The 25,128-nt window shown below is 41.7% G+C and overlaps 1 protein-coding gene across 5 annotated transcripts; it reads left to right on the top strand.

Moving 5' to 3' along the window:
* Positions 1-732: 732 nt before the first annotated feature.
* Positions 733-24,224, top strand: LOC140454415 (NACHT, LRR and PYD domains-containing protein 3-like). Of its 5 annotated transcripts, none has more exons than XM_072549121.1 (9): positions 733-998; positions 1,323-1,407; positions 2,510-2,679; positions 6,440-6,611; positions 6,711-6,776; positions 8,709-10,455; positions 15,628-15,714; positions 17,195-17,362; positions 22,038-24,224. In XM_072549121.1, exons 2-9 carry the CDS (start codon positions 1,344-1,346, stop codon positions 22,123-22,125), a joined length of 2,562 nt encoding a protein of 853 aa, XP_072405222.1. In that variant the 5' UTR covers positions 733-998; positions 1,323-1,343; the 3' UTR covers positions 22,126-24,224. The 5 variants fall into 5 exon arrangements, with proteins under 5 accessions (XP_072405222.1, XP_072405225.1, XP_072405224.1 ...); XM_072549122.1 differs by lacking the exon at positions 733-998 and adding an exon at positions 1,007-1,165; XM_072549124.1 differs by lacking the exon at positions 1,323-1,407.
* The last annotated feature ends 904 nt before the right edge of the window (positions 24,225-25,128 follow it).

Genomic DNA, 25,128 nt, shown 5'->3' on the forward strand with positions numbered 1-25,128 from the left:
TTTGATCCTGCCTGTTGAACAACAGTGCCAGCTGTGGTAGCACTGTTCTGGCAGCTGCTGTTGTTATCCCCTGATCGGACCTTACCCACCACTCCTCTCCTCTCCTCTCAATATCCAGAACGGTATACTTGTTGGAGATGGTTTAGCCACAGGGGTGTCCCAGTGTCCAACTGCCTGTCCCTTCCAGCTACCTGCCTGAACCTTGGTAGTGACCACGACTCTAAAACTCCTGTCTATGACACTTTCCTGAACGCCCCGAGGTGTGTCCCCAAACTGACCCATGTAATCTGACAGAAGCTCCAACTAGACAGTTCCCACAGGTTTGGTTGGCATGACTGTTCAAACTGTCTCTCATTTCCCACATTCAACATGATAAGCAAACTACCCAGTGAACTGCCATTTTAATCTTCTCACAACTATTTCATTGAAAATTAATGTCTATTAAAATTAACTTACAGTAAACTAGATAGCCCTAGAGTTAGAATCTCATTAAAGAACATTAAATATGCAATTAATTCTAGAAATAGCAGTCTCGGTCCCACTCTTAATCCCAGGACTGTACTGCTCCCCCACCAGCCTGACTCCCATTGCCCTTAAACCTGATGGGGAGGGCAAGGTGAATGGTGGTTTCAGGTAAGAACAGAGTGAGTCATCTGACCGTTACTGACCAATCAGCAGCCCTTCTGTCCAAAACGTTACTTTGGCATTGTGACGTCACTCCCCTCCAGGTCTGGCCCCGGAAGCTACTTCCGCTGCCTCAGCCCCTCAAGGTGTGTCCTCAAACCCGAGCCCGCTCCTTCGGGATTGATGTGGAAGCTCCCACTGAGTGAGACCGTTTCATGCCGGGTCACAGGAAGCCTTGACTGTGCTGGGTGTTGACAGTGTCGGTTAAATATTAATCTGCTCAACCTGTCACTGAGAGAGGTGTGAAAAAGGGGCTAAATCGGAATCACCTTCTTCTGTGCTGTCGATCTCTACGACAATCATATAACCAGAAGGTAACACTCTGAGATCTTAATCAAGGTGCTGGAACAAATGACTGCAGATGCTGGAATCGGAACTGAAAACAACAAATGCTGGAGATCACAGCGGGTCAGATAGCATTCACAGAGGGAGAACAAGCTGACGTTTCGAGTCTAGATGACTCTTCATCTTAATCAATACAGTTAAATATTTTTAGTGTCATTGCATTTTGATATCAACACGATCATTTTGCTGTTATTAGAATGTAGTTTGCTTCAATTTGTTGAATAGCAGCAGCAACAAAATTCCGCCAGCATCTTGATCAGTCTAACAACAATGGTACATATTCTTTTGTTTAGCTTGTGAACAAATGCAAAATTATGACGGATGGAGTAAATGTGGGACAAATACAATGTACTTCAATGAAAGGAAGAAGTGGACAAGGTAAAGTTCAAAGATCAGCTGTGTTACTGGTAATATTCCCTGATGAGTATCAGACCCTCCAGGATAGAATGTTACAATTTCAGGAAAGGCTGAGAAGTCACTGTTACTATCAGAATGGGAAACAGCATGGCAGGCATCTCAGGAGACTGCATAGCCTGAGCACAACTTGCAGATGAATGGTATTTGGTGCTTGGCCACTGGACAGACCATCTATGAACAAAAACAGTTGTTTTATCCCCTCATACATGATCTGTGGCAGCAGGAGAGATCATCTAGGCTCACGATCCTGCTACATGGAAACACAGAATTCAGTTTACTGAACCAGCTCATAACATCAATTGGATGGTCAGGCTGGTTGTAAACAGGTCTTGGCAGTGTGGCTGTGGAGGGAGGTAACTATCTGTCCTTCTGTGGTTCCATTCAAGCCCGGGTGTCCTTGGAGATGGGGCGCAGAATGTCCTTCTCAATGCCTTTAGAGGGATGGAGCACCACAGAGGCATACAGTGCTTTATTTCCCGTCCAACTCCATTTCGATTTTATCCCTTCCCTCTCTTCCTACTACGTCCGCTGCCACGTTTATATTTGGTATTGCATTGCCCAAAAAAGGCTGCGCTTGTAAATCATCAATTGAATACACATGAGTTTTTACTGGTGGTGGCTGCTCATTATACAAAAAAAAAAGAAGTTGCAGTGGGAAAGAACTCATTTTTGTGTGATAACACTTCTGGGTAGAAACATATACTAATAAAACACAGCAATGAAGGGCTCCTATGGTGCAGGGTTAGAATTCTTAAGTGTGTTCAAGTTCAGCCTGCTACCCTAAATGTGTAATATCTATGGGCAGAGTGATTAGAAATAACTAATGAGAACTGAAACAATTTAGGTTTTTGACTCTGTCATGTAGGAGGAGAAAGAGACCATTAATCCTTGTGAAAATGCTACATAAAGACAGGAAGAGTCTGCAAGTAAAATCGCACAATTATTTATTGCAAATTAATATTTTGTATCAATGGTTGAAAGTAGAAGGTTTTCGGTGTGATATTTCTTTAGCTTTTTACATCAGATTTTTTAATTGCATGTTTTGTTCACTTTCTTCTGACAGACGATGATGGAAAAGGAATTAGTCAATTGCTCAATAGTTACAGTGACAGAGAGTTAAACCTGATTACCCGATTCTACTGTGAGAGATTGGAGGATGCAATATTAGACTTGGTGGAGAGCATTGCCCTAACATTAACAGCAACTGATTCATTGAGCAATGGAAATTATGCTGTAAGTTATATTATAGAATTTTTCCATTATTCTATTATTAATCAGTAAAATGATTGAAGTGGGCATGTATTTGAAGGAACCTTTGGAAATTTAAGGAAAAGTAACAAGGTTGTGCATCTCGTTAATGATATGAAAAACCGTAAAAGTAAGGGTCAGGGGTACAAAAATAAAAAAAGCACCAGAAAATAGAAAATACTGAAACAATATTATTTTCAAAGAAAAAAAAATAATGAAAAGTTGTTTACTTGAAGGACCGATAATGAACTGAGAGCAAAATGGAAATTAGTGAGGTGGGACCCCATGGCTTAGTGGTTAGTGGATGAAATCATGTGATGATGAAAACCACATGACAGAGAATGTCAGGATAACAGATCAGTTTTAGCGAGATGGAAGAAATGCCATGATGAATATTTCACTGGGAAGAATAGCTTGTGTGTGCTCTGCAAGCAACAAGGTTCGAGCAGAGAGCACAAATAAAAATACCATGGTGGGGAGGGATTGGTGTCAGCGGTTTTAAGGGAGACGCTGGAATACCCAGTGAGTTCAGTTTCCAAATCGATTATGATGGAATTCTTCAGTTTATGTTGTATGCAGCTTTTGGTTTAAGCCCTAACACTATGGTCATTGTGTCACTTAGAACTGAGAGAGCTAAGTTTGGCTCGACCTAGAAATAAGTGAAACATTGTCACCGGCGGCACGGTGGTTCAGTGGTTAGCATTGCTGCCTCACAGCGCCAAGGTCCCAGGTTCAATTCCAGCCTCAGGCAACTGCCTGTGTGGAGTTTGCACATTTCTCCCCATGTCTGCGTTGGTTTCCTCCGGGTATTCCGGTTTCCTCCCACAGTCCAAAGATGTGCAGGTCAGGTGAGTTGGCCATGTTAAATTGCCCATAGGTTAGGTGCGTTAGTCAGAGGGAAATGGGTCTGGGTAGGTTACTCTTCAAAGGGCCCATTTGAACTCTGTAGGGAATCTAAAAAAAATAAGAAATATGTTGTCAAGTTTTAAACAGGTCACCTTATGAAGTTCAAGTTGAAGTACCAGTAAGGTGCCACTCATGTCACTGAGGCAGGTAATGTTGAGGGACTCTTGAAGAAGTGTCCTGTCCAGATCATCGAAAGTGAGGAATTACAACCCCTTGTGAAGTTTTCTTGACTTGGTAGATTAGATTAGATTCCTTACAGTGTGGAAACAGGCGCTTCAGCCCAACAAGTCCATACTGACCCTCCGAAGAGTAACCCTGAAGAAGGGCTTATGCCCAAAACGTCGATTCTCCTGTTCCTTGGATGCTGCCTGACCTACGCTTTTCCAGCAACAATTTTCAGCTCATCCTTAAATACAGGTGAGGTGCCGGAGGACTGGAAGGCTGCTCATGTTGTCCCCCTTTACAAGAAGGGTAGTAGGGATATTGCGGGTAACTACAGACCAGTGAGCCTGGCAAAAGTGGTGGGAAAGTTGCTGGAGAAGGTACTGAGGGATAGGATCTATTTATATTTGGAAAATAATGGGCTTATCAGTGATAGACAACATGGTTTTGTGCGGGGGAGATCATGCCTTACTAACTTATTAGAGTTCTTCGAGGAAGTGACCAAGTTGATGGATGAAGGAAGGGCTGTTGATGCATGCATGGACTTTAGTAAGGCATTTGATAAGGTTCCCCATTGTAGACTAACGGAGAAAGTGAAGTCACATGGTGTGCAGGGTGTTCTCGCTAGGTGGATAAAGAACTGGTTGAGCAACAGGAGACAGAGAGTAGTAGTTGAAGGGAGTTTCTTGAAATGGAGAAAGGTAACCAGTGGTAGTCCACAGGGGTCAGTGTTGGGGCCACTGTTGTTTGTGATATACATAAATGATCTGGAAGGTTGGTATGATCAGCAAGTTTGCAGATGACACGAAGATTGGTGGAGTAGTAGAAAGCATAAGGGACTGTCAGAGAATACAGGAGGGTATAGATAGACTGGAGAGTTGGGCGGAAAAGTGGCAGATGGTTTTCAATCCAGACAAATGTGTGGTGATGCATTTAGGCGAGACTAATTCAAGAGTGAATTATACAATAAATGGAAGAGCCTTGGGAAAAGTTGATGAGCAGAGAGATCTGGGAGTGCAGGTCCATTGTACCCTGAAGTTTGCTGCACAGGTGGATAGACTGGTCAAGAAGACATACAGTATGCTTGCCTTCATTGGACGGGGTATTGAATATAACAGCTGGCAAGTCATGTTAAAATTGTACAAGACATTGGTTCGGCCACATTTAGAATACTGTGTACAGTTCTGGTCGCCACATTACCAAAAGGATGTGGACGCTTTGGAGAGGTTGCAGAGAAGGTTTACGAGGGTGTTGTCTGGTCTGGAAGGTGTTAGCTATGAAGGGAGGTTGAGTAGGTTAGGTTTATTTTCATTAGAAAAAAGGAGATTGAGGGGGATCCTGATTGAGGTTCACAAAATCATAAAGGATATAGACAGGGTGGATAGAGATAAGCTTTTACCCAGGGTGAAGGATTCAATAACAAGAGGTCATGCTTTCAAGGTGAGAGATGGAAGAGTTAAGGGGGATACACGCGGCAAGTACTTCACACAGAGGGTGGTGGGTGTCTGGAGTGCGTTGCCAGCAGAGGTGGTAGAGGCAGGCACAGTAGATTTATTTAAGATGCGTCTGGGCAGATGCATGAGTAGGTGGGGAGCAGAGGGATACAGATGCTTAGGAATTGGGCAACAGGTTTAGACAGTACATTTGGATCGGCTTAGGCTTGGAGGGCTGAAGGGCCTGTTCCTGGACTGTAAATTCTCTTTGTTCTTCGTTCTTTGTAAGCACACGTGTTGAAAAGGCAACACTTCATGCAGTTGCAGTGATGTTAATATTGTATCTGTTGGTGAGCTGAAGGATATTTATGACTTCAATTATTGGAGTTTCATGATGTTATCAGAACGAGTTACCCAAATTGTCCCAAATACCATAATGACCGTTGATATCCTTTCAATTCTTACTGCAATAAAATCCTGGTAATTACAAACTTTTCAATGTTTCCTACAAAATTTCTAATTTATTGTTTTGGATTTCCTTTTTGTTTCTTTGGATATAGCAGTGAAACTAGTCCACTTTTAATGTAGGAAATTCAATGAAAGTGTTGTGGTTCTAGCTATTAAAGTGACAACATGGATCTCATGTTTGCATCATAGTTCAAGTGTTATGGATTCAAACCCAAACCCCAAAACTTCCACTTCCAATATTGTAGAGTCTGGTTTTGTTTATCACATAACTTGTTAACTGCAAGTTTCATGTCATATCCAATAGATTCCTCTATTCCTGATGAAGGGCTTTTGCCCAAAACATCGATTTTCCTGCTTCTCGGATGCTGCCTGAACTGCTGTGCTTTTCCAGCACCACTCTAATCTAGAATCTGGTTTCCAGCATCTGCAGCCCTTGTTTTTGCCTACTACTAATGTCTCCCTCATAGTACTTCTTCACAAGGGGAGGGAAGATCTCATCAGTGTGCTGAGATGAATATTCTTCACCAACGGAACATCATTAATGTAACAGCTTTTCACAATTCCGACACTGCTGTTTATCATTTTCTCTCTTTCATTGTTTTCCTTTCTATTTCTTCTTTTTCTGGTTTATTCCATTGTTCTTCCTTTGTTTCTTTCTTTCCCATCTTTTTCCCTCATTTCCTCCATCAATTAATTCTTCCATTCCGTTCCTTCATCTATTGTTTCCCTTTTCCCGTTTCCCTTTCTATTTTACCTGTTCTTCTCTTTTATTCCAGTATATCCGTAATCTGTCAGAGCATCAACAGAGAAAGGAAGCAGCAAAACATCTTCTGAACACAGTGTCCAAAACCAATGGCTGCAGAGAACGAATATTTTGGGAAACATTGGTGAAAATGCAAGAATCAAAGCCAAAACTGAAACTCATTCTGAAAGAAATTCAGAGCAGAGGTATTGTACAGTCCAAGTATTTCTAGCAATCAAACATGATTGCCTCTTTAATGGGTGAGGCTGCTACACACTACTAATGAAATGAAACATCTTTCCCAGGTTTTGACTTGCTTTATAATGCACGCATGGGAGAGATGGAAGGAGAGCTATCAGATCACCTCAAAGGTAAGTCAAAATAAAAGTAATCATTAATCATAAAAATGTACTGCATTAATTAAGTTCTAACATTTTATTTGTGTCTCACATTTCATCACTGAAAGGAAACAAACCCTCCAAATTATTACCATGAACTGTTTCTATAAAATGCGATCAAAGTTACAACACGAAGCAAATGAACTGGAACTTGGGCATGGACAGTGTTCTATCTGCCACAAATTATATGCCACATGTGTGATATTGAGCTTTGTTGGAAATTGCTGAATGCTCATTTTGATTTTCCCAGCTGCTCTGGAGCAGACTGAGCCCAACTTTCCAGTTTTAGATACTGAACCACAAGGTCACAATCAGTTTTGCAAGTCAGTTGGTTTCAAAATCTTCCCTGGTACTTTGTCAGGCCATTATTTCTTTTCCCTTCAGTCACATCAGGGTCTGAAAAGAAGTCTTGCTTTTACTGTCAATACTTGGCCTTAGGGTGCCTTTATGCAAATGTAAACCTCAATATCACCAGAGACTCAGAGTCTACAATGTCTATATTGGGCTGGAGTCACATAGAGCTCCAGACCCAGTTAAAGCTTGAATCAAATACATGACAGACTGAGTAAAGATGATGTCATTTATCGGATCACATTTGGTTCTAGACTAGTTACTGATGAAGTCAGATCTGGTGAATACAGAAGTTAGAGTGTGGTCCCATAGTGTGGACAGACTGAACTGATATGTATGTACTGGTTGAAGAAGGTCTTGATTCATATGTCGGCTCCACCCTGGGCAATGACTTGAAACACACATTGACCTAAAGAAGGTGAGGATATGGGTCACGTATAGAAACAGAATCTTTAAACATCCAAGTGTCATATTTCTACCAACTGCATATGTAGTAGAGTTCAACATGTATCAGATTGCACACATGTTGTTTGGGCATTGAATAAAGGCACAAATAGGGCTACAATGATATTAGCTTGACCTAATTGATCAACCAGGACTAGATAAGGAATTGTTTTTCAATAAGTCACATATCCCAGAAACACATTTCTACACACAGTGCTGAAACATTGGATTTGTGAAGAGCCCATATTTGCTGAAATCTTACTGACGTCAAGTGGCTGTGTCAAAGACTGTACTCAATTGTCTGGCTAGGCAATTAGTTGACTTGGAAACATATTTAGGCTCATATTGAGATAAGATTTGCTTCATCTATGTCTCGGACTTGTTAAAACATGAAATCAAATATGGGGTCAAGCTGGGTATAGGTAGATTCACACGAAGAATCAGAATAGATAGGGAGTCCATTCACATACAATCTTAGACTGTACAATGAGAGGCTTCAGCTTTCGCACTGAAATGGACAATGACTTGATAAAATTGGTGGAAGATCTCAATGTGATCCTTATACATCGACAGTGTTATTTTATAATTATGGTTCACATAGCACATTTAATTGTATCACTGGTTTGTCATCCTGTTCCCAACAGTAAGCATTGAAAAAGCATTATGCACAGTCCGTATTCAGCCAGTGGGCCATATGTTTACATTAGGTATAAATTGTCTGAGATTGAAGCAGACATCAATCTTATAAACACTCTGATACTATCTCCACTAGGGACAACAGACAAAACAAAAATGAATACAGTAAATAATAATAAGTGAACAATGTGATAATATTTGGCTTCTCAGATGTTCCAATGTTAAATTCTCCTCAAATGGAGATGGAGATGACGATAGAGTGGAGGGGCTTGTCTGTTATAATGTAAAATCTACTATAATTCAGTATTTATTCGGCAAGATTAATTTCTAGCACAGCGTAGTAAAATTTGGATTTGACTCACATATTCTGTATTGCTACCCAACTCAATCTCCTTGCTTCTCGTTAATTGTTTTAATGTAGTTAATTAACAAATAAGAACAATGCCAACATAATTTTGATCATTGTCATGAAAGGTATACAAGATCAACACAAGCAACACCTCCTCCATCAAACCGAGCATGTGGTCAAACACACCATCAAAGGAGACAGCAAAATAACGACCATTTCCCTCACTGATCGATATACAGAGCTTATCATTATTTCCACTCTGCGTGAACGGAGACTAGTGGAACATGAGCTCCTTTCCAGAGGCAGAGAACATGAAGAATGGCAGCGGAAGTACGTCACCAGTGAACTCGAAAAAATCCGGATTGATCAATTATTCAGGAGCAGTTTTGGTCACTCCAGCCTGTCTGGCACCACGGTGGTTAGCGGAGTGGCTGGCATTGGTAAGACAACAATGGTGCAGAGGATGGTCCATGAATGGGCAGCAGGAAACATCTATCCTCAGTTCCAATTTGTTCTACATTTCACATTTCGAAATCTTAATGCCATCAACAGAGCCGTTTCTCTGACTGAAATGGTATTGGATCAGTACCCTTATTTAGAAAAGATAATTGAAGATATCTGGATGAAACCTGAATATCTTCTCTTGGTTTTTGATGGATTAGATGAGTACAAACACCAGATTGATTTCACTGGCCACGTGGCTGGTGATGTCTCTGTGAATCACTGTGTTGCGCCTGACTGGAGATGTGAAGTTTTTGAAATGGTGCACTCCCTGGTACAGCAACAGCTGCTCAGAGGTTGTTCTGTGCTGGTTACCAGCCGGCCGACTGCCCTTGACTCATTGGAAAAGGCCAATGTCAACCTTTGGGCTGAGATCCTGGGCTTTCTTGCTGATGAAAGAAAAGAGTTTTTCAGAAAGTTTTTTGGCAGTGAGCAACTCGCTACCAATGTCTTCAAACACGTCGAGGAGAATGAGATCCTGTACACCATGTGCTACAACCCTTCATATTGCTGGATCATTTGCTCAACCTTAGGCCCGCTCTTTACACAGCTGAAGTGCAAGCAACCTCTTCCCAAAACCATCACTCAACTTTTCTCCATCTACCTTTCCAATCTCTTGGACAACCACAAGCGAGATGTTGAGGACCAGCGGATGGTTTTACAGCGACTCGGGGAGTTGGCTTACCAGGGAGTTTCGAAAAGGAGAATTGTTTTTAATGAGAATCACTTCATTCAGCATCAGCTGGAGTCCAGCAAATTCATTTCAGGATTCATGATGGAGATCTTGGAAAGGGATGACACAGCTAAAAACATTGTGTACACATTTCTCCACCTTACCATCCAGGAATTCTTGGCCGCCCTGGCTCAGTATTTGAGTCCAAAGCATCAGAACGTGGTGGAAATGCTTCACTGTGCTTTTAAGAAGGATGATGGTCGGTTTGAGATTTTTATTCGATTTTTAGTTGGTCTTTCAACACCCACTTCATCCCGAAATCTGGAACCATTCCTGGGTCCGCTGTCTCATCACACGACCTGTCAGGTGATAGACTGGCTGCAGGCCAATGTTCAGGCAGAAATCAAAAACATGGACAGAGTCACTGGAAAGAGGAAACTGCTGAACACATTCCATTATTTGTCGGAGTCTCAGAATAGAGCTTTAGTTCAGAAGACCATTGGATCAGTGGAACGTTTGAACTTTGGGGACCCCAATCCAAAGAATGCACTGAGATTGAACCCAATGGACTGTTTTGTAATGTCTCATGTTGTACAACTTTGTGAATCAGTGATGGAGTTGAATTTGGAGAAATGTTATATTCAGGAGGAGGGGATCAAACGATTGGCCCCTGCAATCCACAAGTGCAAAGTTCTAAGGTATGTTTGATCCGGGTGAAATTAGATAACATGTCAGCAATGACCCATTGATTTTCTCTTATAAATTCCAACTGATATGAATTTCATAGGATCATAGAATCTCTACAGAGCAGAAAACGGTCATTTGGACCATCTCGTCTGCTTCAACCCTCTGAAGTGCATCCCATCCAGACCTCTCCCCTATCCCTGCATTTCCCAAGGGACATGAAAGGCTACAGAAAAGATTTAGAAGGATGTTGCCAGGGTTGGAGCGTTTGACCTTAGGGAGAGGCTGAATGGACTGGGACTGTTTTCCCTGGAGCATTGAAGGCTGAGGGTGACCTTATATATAGAGTTTATAAAGTCATGAGGAACATGTTTAGGGTAAATAGGCAAGGTCTTTTCCTTGGGATCTGGGAGTGAGAGGGGAAAGATTTAAAGGGTACTTAAGGGGCAACTTCTTCACACAGGATGGTGTGGGTATGGAATGAGCTGCCAGGGGAAGTGGTGGAGGCTGGTGCAATTACAACATTTAAAAGGCATCTGGATGGGTATATGAATAGGAATCATTTAGAGGGATATGGGCAAAATGCTGGCAAATTTGATTAGATAAATGAAGGATATCTGGTCGGCATGGACGAATTGGACCAAAGGGTCTGTTTCCTTGTTGTACATCTCTATGACTCTATAACCCATCTAGTTTGCACATCCCTGGAAACTATGGGCAATTTAGCACGATCAGTCCATCTAACCTGCACATAGTTGACTGTGGGAGGAAACCAGAGTACCCAGAGGCAACCCCCGCAGACACTGGGCGAATGTGCAAACCCCACACAGACAGTCACCCAGGGGTGGAATCAAACCCAGATCCCTGGTGCTGTGAGGAAACAGTGCTAACTGTTGAGCCACTTGTCACTATAGTAGCTGAATCACAATTACTATTCGGTTTTTTTCTGAGAGTCAAGGAGTTTTCCATGCTTTTTATTTATTTTTAATGCTACTACTGCATTGACCTTGATACTGAGTGAAAACTATTAATTGTAAGACCAATTAAGTTAGCACCAGGCTAACTTAATTGGTCTTACATTGTGAGACATTCAAAACCCACAAGGAGTCTGGCAGAGTCTTTAACTAGTGCTATGACAAGGAAACAAAGAACCGAGCCAAATCATCGTACCTCTGTGTTCACAACAGAGTAAAATTAAAACCTTCAAAGATTTTAACCTCAACAATTCCTAACCAGACTTTATAACCAATCGCAGACTCTGTTGATAATGAAACCTAGATGGTGGGTTAATAACTGAAACAACAAAAAAAAAGCAATCTATTACCAATATAGGAACTTTAGCAGAGCAAAATTAAACAACAAAGTTTGAAACCAATAACCTTGTTTTCAGGGCAATTCACACAAAAGACAGACAAACAGACAAATAAACACAGTGAAGGGATAATTAAAATAAAGTAACAAAACTGGCCAGATTAAGTGGTTTTCATATCTTATTCTCAATGTATATTTGATGGTTTCTTTGTTAATTTTCTGAAGATATTGATCTGTGCCACCTTTGAATTCACTCTGAGGACTGAAATTCTGAAATAAAGTACAAGGTTAGGCAGGGAGCATTTAAATCTTCATGCTGTAACGTCAATAGCTAGGTTCATTCTCTCAAAAGCACAGTCCCAAAAACCGACCTAAACCGTGATCTATGCCTATGTTTGACCATCTCGTTCTCTCCCAGAAACAAATGGAAATTGGTGTTCTGAGGAAAGCTCATTGGACCAAAATATATCTATCCACAGATGCTGCCAGACCTGCTGCGCTTTTCCCTCAATTTTTGTTTTTGTTTCTTATGTCCAGTATCCACAATTCTTTTGATTTTATGTTCTATCCCAGGCTTGTTCACAACAATTCCCAGGTACTGGCCTGATCAATTCCCAAACATTTCTTATCTGGTTCAATGTGCTGCTCTCCCACCGTGCTGAAACATCTACAGGATCCTATTGATCAAGAGCTAACCTGCCATTAACTGTGAGGCCCCACCTCGCGAACAAACAGCAGCTTGTTTGTTTGTTTTGTTGAAACACAAGTTGCTGTCCACAATCCAAAGATCATTTCCAGCTCATTGCAGTTCACTGCTACAAATCAAAATTGATGAAATAATAAATTAAACGAAAAGTTGGCGAAGGTTTGAACACTAATCCTAAGAGGCCCTCAATTAAATGAACAGACCTGGTGTGTGACTGAACACAGTTCACTGACAGAGAATAGCAATGGAGATCAGGTGGCAAATCAAACTGTTAAACCCAATCTCTGTTACCAATTGTGTGCCATTGCAGAGATGAATATCATCCTTTGTAGTTTACTTTTACAAACCAAAGCTAATCTGGTATTGTATTTGACCCAACCATTCACTCGATAAATAGTAAGTGAATGCTGTACCTAGTTCAATGCAGAATACGTTGCTAACACAGCAAGGCTGCCATTCATGTATCTGAAACTGTTACGGGTGAGGGTCAGGGTGGGTTTGAAATAGAGGCTCAACAGTCTGTGATTTACAGCAGGCATGATCTGCCCTTTGTGGTAGCACAAAATTCACCATTCACCCCAGCAGCAGGGAGATTGGGCAGCTCATCACCACATATTTTACATGACTGTTGGGATGAACTATTATCCATTCTGCTTGGAACTGAAAACATGGCTTGTGTATTGTTAAATACAATAGAGATGCAGGAATTTATTGATTGATTGATGTCTATAAGTCTTTTTCTTTGTTGTGTTATCCAAGCAGGGCAATAATGCCTCACAATTAACCATTGCTTTTACTCTTTGCTGGATTACATATGGATGAGTTCAATGGAATAAAATTGCACAAATGTTTAAAAAAATTGGATATAAGACAATCAATTTTCTGTCTTGCGTTCAACTTGTCAGAGTCAAATAACATGGAAACAGACCCTTTCCAGTCCATGCTGAACGTAATCCCAAACTAAACTCGTCCCACCTGCCTGCTCCAGGCCCATATCCCTCCGAACCTTTCCTTCTCATGTATTTATCAAAATATCTTTTAGAGTCATAGAGATGTACAGCACGGAAACAGACCCTTCGGTCCAACCTGTCCACGCCGATCAGATATCCCAACCCAACCTAGTCCCACCTGCCAGCACCCAGCCCATATCCCTCCAAACCCTTCCTATTCATATACCCATCTAAATGCCTCTTAAATGTTGCAATTGTACCAGCCTCCACCACATCCTTTGGCAGCTCATTCCATACACGTACCACCCTCTGCGTGAAAAAGTTGCCCCTTAGGTCTCTTTTATATCTTTCCCCTCTCACCCTAAACCTATGCTTTCTAGTTCTGGAATACACAACCCCAGGGAAAAGACTTTGTCTATTTAGCCTATCCATGCCCCTCATAATTTTGTAAACCTCTATAAGGTCACCCCACATCCTCCGATGCTCCAGGGAAAGCAGCCCCAGCCTGTTCAGCCTCTCCCTATAGCTCAAATCCTCCAGCCCTGGCAAGATCTTTGTAAATCTTTTCTGAACCCTTTCAAGTTCAGAACATCTTTCCAATAGGATGGAGACCAGAATTACACACAATATTCCAACAGTGGCCTAACCAATGTCTGGTACAGCCACAACATGACCTCCCAACTCCTGTACTCAATACTCTGACCAAAGAAGGAAAGCATACCATACCTTCTTCACTATCCTATCTACCTGTGACTCCACTTTCAAGGAGCTATGAACCTGCACTCCAAGGTCTCTTTGTTCAGCAACATTCCCTAGGACCTTACCATTAAGTGTATAAGTCCTGCTAAGATTTGCTTTCCCAAAATGCAGCACCTTGCATTTATCTGAATTAAACTCCATCTGCCACTAATTGCACCCATATCCACCACTTCCTCAGGAACTACCCTGAGTTTAAAAAAATTTCTTCTTGTGACTTTTTTAACTCTGTCTCTTCTCACCTTAAAAATGTGCCCCTAGTCTTGAAATCCCCATCCTCGGGAAAAGACACCTACCTTTCAGCCTTTTTATACCGCTGATGATTTTATAATCCTCTGAGGTCACTTCTCAACCTCTTATGCTCCAGTGGGAAAAAATCCCAGTCTATCCAGTCTCTCCTTATAACTCAAACCTTCCATATCAACAGCTTCCTGGTAAACCTTTTCTGAACTTTCTCCACCTTAATAATATTCTTCTTTTACCGAAGTGACTATAACTGGACACAGTATTCCAGAAGAGGCCTCACCAATGCAAACTTCAAAGAGTTATGTTCCTGAATCCTTAGCTCCCTCTGTTGTTGAACACTGCCCAAAGCCCTCCCATTAACTGATTAACTTCTCCCCAAGTTTGTTGTATCAAAATGCATTTATCTAGATTGAACTCCATCTGCCGTTTCTCAACCCATTGACCCATTTTGTCAAAATCCCTTAGAAAATCCTCTTCTTTTCTATGCCACCAATTTTGATATCATTTGCAAACTTACTAACCATGCCTTCTGTATTTTCATCCAAATTGTTTCTATAAGTGACAAACAAAAGATAAGCCAGAACCGATCCCCGTGGAACATCGGTGGTGACGGGCCTCCAAGTCTGAAAAACAACCCTCCACTTTGTCTCCTGCTGTTAAGCCAATTTTGTATCCAGTTGGCAAGCTCTCCGTGAATCCCATGTGTCCAGTTTTGGGTTAAAATATATATTCTATTTCCAGATCATAAAATGGGTAGTACCTAATAAGGCCATCTGGTCAATTATGTCTGCACTGGCTCCTTAAATGGCCTACACACTTCATCCTTTTCCCCTCCTCTTCCCTTAAAGCTATCACATGTTTTCTCCTTCAGGTATATATCAAATTCGTCTTTTCAGAATTGTGCTGGGTTGTACTGTCAATAGCCTTTCAGTCAGTGAACGAGTAACAGCAATTTACTGAGTAAAATATATGACAAGAACTGTACACTTCTCATTTTTCACCATTCAAGCAATTAATCTACTGTTTGAAATATGTGTTCACTGGTCACCAACTAATTCAGTCAGAATAGTTATGCAAGATTTCAATCTGTTTTCTAATACTGCACAACACTGTTCTATCTGCCCATGCCTCAGTATGAAACAATTGGATGGAGTTTCTTAAGGTGAAGTTTATGCTATGTTAATCAGAGAGATTGTTTTTTTCTTCTTGGCTGTTAGGCTGAATGACAATAACATTGGAGATACAGGAGTCAACATTTTGTCTGCATCATTGGCGCATTTGGAATGCAAAACAAAGCGATTGGAGTAGGTAATCTTCCCAACATTAACCCCAAATTTTATGTGCAATGATTTGTGGCAAGTTGGGAATTTGCTGTATCTTTGGCATGACCACTGTTGAATATATAGGGGAAGGTGAGGACTGCAGATGCTGGAGATTAGAGTCAAGAGTGTGGTGCTGGAAAAGCACAGCCAGTCCAGCAGCATCCGAAGAGCAGGAAAATCGATGTTTTGAACATAAACCCTTCATTAGGACTCCTGATGAAGGCTTTATGTTCGGAATGTCGATTTTCCTGCTTCTCGGATGCTGCCTGACCGACTGTGCTTTTCCAGCACCACATTCTTCGATCTTGCTAGACTGCACCTGGAGTGTTCTGTTCTGTTCTGCACAACAAGTATATATTAGACTTCAATCAAATTTCAACAGGAAGATATTAAGGAGAAATTGAATCAGAATCTTTTTGTGGAAATTATGGTCACATGGTAACCAATGGAGATGTTTAAAATGTTGAATGATGGGACTGGGTCGTTAGCTAAAAGATCGAGGAAAGAGCATTATTTTAAAGTTACAGTTCAGCCATCATTCAGGAGCCAGTTCAAACCACACTTCTTCCAACTAGAGAAGCACAATTTTCAGATTCTCAACAAAAAGAGTTGTTAAGATTCAGAGATGAAAGTAAAAAAGTTAATTTGTTTTGTTCAATTAATACAATTTAGCCTAAGCTGATGTGTTTACATCCCATGTTGTTACAATGCTTGAGGAGAGATGCAGGGCATCGGAGAAAGGAAGAAATGACTCATGAAAAGGATTTCATGGATCGTGAACATAAGGTCTGAAGATAGATTGCAAACATTGGATCTGTCTCCATTAAGGAAAGGAAGCTGTGATGTAATTTAAATGAAGTAGTAAAAATGATAATTTCAGTGGAAAGAGTCGATAGCAATAAACTGTTCACTGCCATGAAATGATCAAGTATATCAGCACAAAAATTCAAGAAATTGCCAAAAGAAGCAAGAACAATGTGAGATCATCTTTTCTGCACAGTGACTGGTTAAGGTTGGAATGTTGTGCCTGACTGACATCATGGCAGAGGCTGGTTCAACTGAAGCGTTCAAAAAGGAATTAAACTTTGGTATGGAAAGGCCCAGTGCACAGGGACACGGGATACAGAGTGGCAGGAAGTGAATTGCTCATTCGGAGCCTCGAATCACCTCCTCCTTCACTGTACCCTGTTTGATTCTGTGAGGCTGTAGGAACGCATATTCTTTTCAAAATTAAGAGTAATGCCTTTCAATTAAGGAATAATAGTGTTAAAGATTAAAAGCATTAAAGTTAATTGATTATTAGTTCATCATTACTGAGTCAAATAAAATGAAAAGGAGGCTGATGGTTCAAAAGCTTTCTCACTTTGTTATGCTGATCCAATTATTGCTCTTCCTTCTCAGTGGAATTTCATTTATCTTTTCAAGCTGTATTGAAAACTGATTTGTAATTATCAATCTTTAGTTTGCAGGATAACAATCTGACATTTGCTTGCATTGAAGACCTGAGGATGGCATTTAGTCAGAGCGAATCATTGTCAATGCTTTTCCTGGATGGAAATAAATTCACAGATGATTGCATTCCAAAAATGAGAAACTTCATCATCAACTGCAAGAATTTGGAGCTGATTCAGTGAGTGCATATGTTAAAACATTAAACATTTCCATTGTATTGTAAACAATAATTTCCTTAAATCATGTCCACAGCAAGTTCTTCAGGGGTGCTTAACATATTAATTCACCGGAACATACAAAATCAGAGCAGCAGCAGGCCATTCAGCCCATAGACCCTGATCTATCATTACATATACCATGAATGATTATCCAACTTTAAACCCTATTCCTGTTTTCTCCTTGATATCCTTGACCCCTTTAACCCTGAAGAACTTTATCTGCCTGGTGTTATAGAGATGTTCAACACAGAAACAGGCTTTTTTGTCTAACTGTCCATGTTGAACAGATACCCCAAATTAATCTAGTTCAGATGGAGTTTAATTTAGATAAATGTGAGGTGCTACATTTTGGAAAGGCAAATCAGGGCATGACTTATACACTTAATGGGAAGGTCCTGGGGACTGTGCTGAACAAAGAGACCTTGAAGTGCAGGTTCATAGTTCCTTGCAAGTGGACTCACAGGTAGATAGGATAGTGAAGAAGGCATTTGGTATGCTTTCCTTTATTGGTCAGAGGACTGAGTATAGGAGTTGGGAGGTCATGTTGAAGCTGTACATGACATTGGTTAGGCCACTTTTGGAATATTCTGCGCAATTCTGGTGTCTCTCCGAGAGGAAGGATGTTGTGAAACTTGGAAGGGTTCAGAAAAGATTTACAAAGTTATTGTCAGTGTTGGAGGCTTTGAGCTGTACGGAGAGGCTGAATAAACTCTGTTTTCTCTGGATCGTCGGAGGTTGAGGGGTGACCTTATAGAGGTTTATAAAATAATGAGTCCCATGGTTAGGGTAAATAGACGAGGTCTTTCTCTGGGATGGGGGAGTCCAGAACTAGAGGGCATAGGTGTAGGGTGAGAGGGGAAACATTGAAAAGGGACCTAAGGGGCAACCTCTTCATGCAGAGGGTGGTGCTTGTATGGAATGAGCAACCAGCGAAATGGTGGAGGCTGGTACAATTATGATGTTTAAAAGGCATCTGGGTGGGCACAAGAATAGGAAGGAAATGGGACAAGCGCTGGCAAATGGAAGTAGATTAGGTTAGGATGTGGAGCTGCCAGTGTTGGACTGGGGTATACAAAGTTTAAAAATCACTCAACACCAGGTTATAGTCCAACAGGTTTAATTGGGAGCACTAGCTTTCGGAGCGCTGCTCCGGACAACCACCTGATGAAGGAGCAGTGCTCCAAAAGCTAGTGCTTCCAATTAAACCTGTTGGACTATAACCTGGTGTTGAATGATTTTTGGATTAGGTTCGGATATCTGGTCAGCATGGACAAGTTGGACCGAAGGATCTGTTTCTGTGCTGTACATGTCTCTGACTTGTTATGGACCAAGCCAGACCCCCTCAAAACATTTCAAGAAAGTAGCCTAGACCCTAACTTTGCTCGTTGTTTTAAGAAAGTGTAAAGTGGATATTCCAGGAGAGGTGCCATTGGTCAATCCACTTCGTTTTAAACAAAACCAAATTTATTTACAAGATTACCCAATGAAATAGAAGCAAAGAGAACTGAATGCAGAATAACCTCACCTATCCAAAAACCAAACAGACTTTACCTGTTGTTCCCTATACTTGCAACAATCCCCATAAACACCTTGTGGCGCAAAAGGTAGCATCAAACACCGGGTCTTACAGGAGAGAGATGTCAGACAGAGAGGATCAGCACGAACCTGCTTCTTTCACGTAACTGTTTCTTGGATCAGCAGCCTCAAAACACTCCCTGTCTGCTTTCAGTGAATAGCCAGACGTCCAAAAACCAAACCAAATCAAACCAGAGAAAAGCTGAGCTGGGGGAAGTGACCATTCCCCTTTCATTGCACAAATTCTTTTAAAAATAAAACTTTTTGCTGGAGGCAGTATCTGTAGTTATAATCAAACTGGCCCGAAAACCCTTTGAAACCCAAACCTTTTGGAACCTGTGTCTTTTACGATCTCTCTGGGGGGAACAAAACCAAGTGCAACAGAACCTTGTTAAAGGAGCAGCATCATCACAGACTCTATTTGACAGCATTTGGCCCTAATCCCCCTCAACCCTTCGCATTCATAAACCCATCCAGATGCCTTTTATATGCTGTAATTGTACCAGCCTCCACTACTTCCTTTGGCAGCTCATTCCAATCTCATACCATCCCACTGTGTGAAAAAGTTGCCCCTTAGGACCCTTTTAAATCTTGCCCCCTCAACTTAACCCTATGCCCTCTAGTTTTGGTCTCCCCCAACCCTGGGGAAAACATCTTGTCTATTTGCCCTACCCATGCTCCTCATTGTTTTATAAACCTCAATAAGGTCACCCCTCAGCCTCCCATGCTTCAAGGGTAACAACCCCAGCCTATTCAGCCTCTCCCTCTAGATCAAACCCTCCAACCCCAGCAACATCCTTGTAAATCCTTTCTGAACCATTTCAACTTTCACAACATCCTTCCGATAACAAGAAGCCCAGAGCTGCATGCAGCATTTCAAAAGTGGCCAAAGCAATGGCCTGCACAGCCACAACATGACATACTAAAGCAAAGAAATACAGATAGTAGAAACCTGAAACAAAAGCCAAAACTGCTGAAGAAACTCAACAAGCCTGACAGCATCTGTGAAGAGAAAGTAAAGTTAATGTTTCGAGTCCAGTGATCCTTCTTCACAGCTGACTCTGTTTCTCTATCTGTAAACCTGCTGAGTTTCACCAGAAATTTCTGTTCTTTTTGAGAACAATATTTAACTTTTTCTTTCCAACCATTCAGTGTTTTAGCCAACAAACATTCTCTCTGACAGTGAATATCACAGCCTCACCTCAACCTGAGTGAAGAAATTTATCCTCATCTCAGCTCGAAATAGCCTACCCCAGATCCTTAGACATTGACCCTTTGTTCTGGACCTTGGTAACATCCTTCCTGTGTTTACCCTGACCTTTCCTGTTAGAATTTTGTAGGTTTCTAAAAGGTGCCCCATATTATTCTAACCTACAGTGGAAATAGTCCTAACTGATCCAGTCACTCTTCATTCATCAGTCCTGCTATCCCACGATCCGTCTGGGAAACCTTTGTTGCATTCCTTCTATGCATGAATGTCCTTCCTTAGATAAGGGACAAAAACTATACACATGACTTCAGGTGTGGTCTCACCAAGGCAACTGCATGTAGGCAACTAGACAGCCCTGCTCATGTCGTTGAATCCTCTTCTCTTTTTTTTCTCTTTTTCTGTCTCTCTCTCTCTGCCTCTGTCTATCTGTCTCTCTCTCTCTCTCTCTCTCTCTCTCTCTCTGCGCCTCTCTCACACCCGGACTCTCTTCGCCTCAGCATGCTACTCTCTAAGGGGTTGTGGGAGGGAGAGAGACTGTCACACATCTCCTTCTGGAATTTGTCTTTGCAAAAGAAGTCTGGAGAAAGATGCAGTGGCCTTTGTCAAGGTTTGTCCTGAGTAGCTCCATGACGCAAGACTCTGTGTTCTACAGTCTATTCCCCGGGACGCACACTGAGACAAACATCAACTGCTCCTGGAGGACCGTCACCTTGCTGAAAGACACTCTTTGCTCTGCCTTAAAGTTGTTGATTGTTAGTTCCCACCTGAATCACACACACTGCTGTTCACCCTCCCTTTCCAGGGGTTAATCCAGCTGTTCTTTGACACTGAACAGTCAGCAATCTCCTTCCCTGTTCTAGTGATTCAACTCCCAGAATTTTCCTCAGTCACTTCTCACTACCACCCTCTGGTGGATGCTCTTCCACCTGCTGAGCCCCATGGCCTCCGCGATTCCCATCTCATTAAGTTGAAACAAGTTGTTATTTCTTATTGGTTCCCTTTGCGTGAGTTTCAGGTCTAGTCTGGTTGACAATGTCCTCACGAATTAACGAATTTGGTCCCTTGTGTTGCTACTGAGAATCTGATGCTCCCCAGTCTTTGCCATTTGCCATTTGAAGCACGTCTTTGAGGTGGTGTTCAAAGTGCAATCAACATTTCAGTGTGAAGTGATGAAAAATCAGCAAAATAAAAATCCTTGCCCATATCTGTCTTGATACCAGTCGTTAGGAAGGAGTCATTACCGTGTTAATTATGTGTGTTGTAAACTTTTTAGTGCCGAAGTTGAAACCAGATATCCATCCCATTTTCATTCCATATTCATATCTGAAACATACATCTTTAACCACACATTATGTATCAGTCAGAACTATTTAATATCTTCTGAAAATACCTCTGGGCCAGACCAGGTAAGATTCCCAGATTCCCTTTGGTGATGGACATGAGTGAAGCAGATGTGTATTTACAGCAATCACTGATTAGGTTCTACAATGGTGACTATGAAACTAACTTTCAATTCCAGATGGATTAATTATTTGAGATAAAATTCAGACAGTTGCTGGTATTTGTACTCTAGGTCACTGCATTACAAGTCCAATGTGATTTCCCCCAGTCCAACTACATCCTCAATTTACATCATTCCCCAAATATCAACACCTTAGTTTCTTACAGCACTGTCTGTGTGTGCAGCAGCTCATTAGATTCTCTCTCCCCCACCACTTACACCCATTTGTTAATGTGTAGCTGCTCAAAGTTTGATTTCAAAATGTGTGTTTCAATTGGAAAATTATGAATGATTCTGTCATTTGAACTTTATTAATTGGTTGGTTATTAATCATTAATTTCTTTCTTAGATTATGGAGGAATCAGTTCAGTTCAGATGGAAAGAAGCAGCTCCGATCACTCAGAGAATGCAGGGCTGGTGTCCGAGTATTTGTGTGATCAAAGGATGAAGAAATTGCTAACTATTTGGACTTGATATTACTGAGAGGTGTATTTCTCTCACCTCCATCAAGTGAAACACATGAGATATTACATTGACTCAAGAAAAACAATTCCTGGAATTGTGAAATAGAATGGGAACGATGTGGAGTATTCAGTAGAAACTTTCAGTAGCAGTTGGTGAGTGTCGGTGTGTGGGTGATATTCACCGTCGAGCACAGGGAGATGGAGCTGTGACTGTGAAGCTTTTATAAAAGAGTCCGAGAGATCGCCATCATAGAAACAGGCCTTTCGGCCAGCGTGACTATGCTATCCAGTTTTCACCGTTAAACTAGTCCCTTTTGCCTGTGTTTCGTCCATGTACCCCCCGTATCTAACCCATCCATGCACCTGTCTAAATGTTTCTTAAATGATGAAATTGCACTCACTTCCACCACCTCTGGCAGCCCATTCCAGACACTCACCATCCTCAGTGTAAAGAAAACTGCCTCTCTATACCCTTTTGTATCTCTCCCCTCTCACCTTAAACATATGCCCCAGAGTTTTAGACTCCCTTGGGGAAAAGCTGCTGGCTACCTACCTTATCTACGCCTCTTATGATTTTATACTTTTGTATAAGGTCACCCCTAAATCTCCTGCGCTCCAGGGGAAAATGTGCCATCCTATCTCATCTCTTCTTGTAGCTCAAACCTTCCAGTCCAGGTAACATCCTAGTAAATCCTTACTGCCCTCTTTCTAGTTTAATAGTTACTTTCTATAGTAGAGCGTCTAGAACTGCGTACAGTATTCCAAATGTGACCTCACTCATGTCATAGAGTCATACAGCATGGAAACAGACCCTTCAGTCCAACCTGTCCATGCCAAGCAGATATCCCAACCCAATCTAGTCCCACCTGCCAGCACCCGGCCCATATCCCTCCAAACCCTTCCTGTTCATATACCCATCCAAATACCTCTTAAATGTTGCAATTGTACTATCCTCCACCACTTCCTCTGGCAGCTCATTCCATACGCGCATCACCCTCTGCATGAAATAGTTGCCCCTTAGGTCTCTTTTATATCTTTCCCGTCTCATCCTAAACCTATGCCCTCTAGTTCTGGACTCCCCAACCCCAGGGAAAATACTTTGCCTATTTACCCTATGCATGCCCCTCATAATTTTGTAAACCTCTATAAGGTAATCCCTCAGCCTCCGACGCTCCAAGGAAAACAGCCCGAGCCTGTTCAGTCTCTCCCTATAGCTCAAATCCTCCAATCCAGGCAACATCCTTGTAAATCTTTTCTTAACCCTTTCAAGTTTCACAACATCTTTCCAATAGGAAGGAGACTACAATTGCATGCAATATTCCAACAGTGGTTGCAACATGACCTCCCAACTCCGATACTCAATACTCTGACCAATAAAGGAAAGCATACCAAACGCCTTCTTCATTATCCTATCTACCTGCGACTCCACTTTCAAGGAGCTATGAACCTGCACTCCAAGGTCTCCTTGTTCAGCAACACTCCCTGGGACCTTATCATGAAGTATATAAGTCCTGCTAAGATTTGCTTTCCCAAAATGCAGCACCTCGCATTTGTCTGAATTAAATTCCATCTGCCACTTCTCAGCCCATTAGCCTATCTGGTCCAGATCCTGTTGTAATCTGAGGTAACCCTCTTCGCTGTCCACTGCACCTTCAATTTTGGTGTCATTTGCAAGCTTACTAACTGTACCTCTTATGCTCACATCCAAATCATTTATGTAAATGACAAAAAGTAGAGGATCCTTGTGGCACTCCAGTGGTCACAGGCCTCCAGTCGGAAAAACAACCCTCCACCACCACCAGTCTCTGTCTTCTACCTTTGAGCCAGTTCTGTATCCAAATGGCTAGTTCTTCCACTATTCCATGAGATCTAGCCTTGCTAATTAGTCTCCCATGGGGAACCTTGTCAAAGCCTTACTGAAGTCCATATAGATCACATCTACTGCTCTGTCCTCATCAATCCTCTTTGTTACTTCTTCAAAGAACTCTTGTACGCCTGCAACAAGGCATTCCAACACCTGTACTCCATGCTCTGCAATTTGTTCAATAAACAATAAACCTGTTTGTTATTAATTATTTCTTATTATTACCTGTCTTCAGTTGTACATAAAGCTATATTCAATTTGTCTTAAACATATGTTTATTACACAAACAACCATATGTTCAAGTGTGTAATTATTCCCAGCGTTAGACTTTAGACATTAGACAATAGGTGCAGGAGTAGGCCATTCAGCCCTTCGAGCCTGCACCGCCATTCAATAAGATCATGGCTGATCATTCCTAATCAGTATCCTCTTCCTGCCTTATCTCCATAACCCTTGATTCCACTATCTTTGAGAGCTCTATCTAACTCTTTCTTAAATGAATCCAGAGACTGGGCCTCCACTGCCCTCTGGGGCAGAGCATTCCACACAGCCACCACTCTTTGGGTGAAGAAGTTTCTCCTCATCTCTGTCCTAAATGGTCTAACCCGTATTTTTAAGCTGTGTCCTCTGGTCCTCGTGTTTCCTGCTGCCAGAATGTCCAATCCTTTCATAATCTTATATGTCTCAATCAGATCCCCTCTCAGTCTTCTAAACTCAAGGGTATACAAGCCCAGTCGCTTCAGTCTTTCAGTGTAAGGTAATCCCGCCATTCCAGGAATTGACCTCGTGAACCTACGCTGCACTCCCTCAATAGCCAGAATGTCTTTCCTCAAATTTGGAGACCAGAACTGCACACAATATTCCAGGTGTGGTCTCACCAGGCCCCTGTACAGCTGCAGAAGCATCTCTTTGCTTCTATACTCAATTCCTCTTGTTATGAAGGCCAGCATGCTATTAGCCTTCTTCACTACCTGCTGTACCTGCATGCTTGCCTTCATTGACTGGTGTACAAGAACACTCAGATCTCTCTGTACTGCCACTTTACCTAAATTGATTCCATTGAGGTAGTAATCTGCCTTCCTGTTCTTGCCACCAAAGTGGACAGTCTGTGT

This window comes from Chiloscyllium punctatum, chromosome 29, assembly GCF_047496795.1.
Source record: "Chiloscyllium punctatum isolate Juve2018m chromosome 29, sChiPun1.3, whole genome shotgun sequence".
Classification (NCBI taxonomy): Eukaryota; Metazoa; Chordata; class Chondrichthyes; order Orectolobiformes; family Hemiscylliidae; genus Chiloscyllium; species Chiloscyllium punctatum.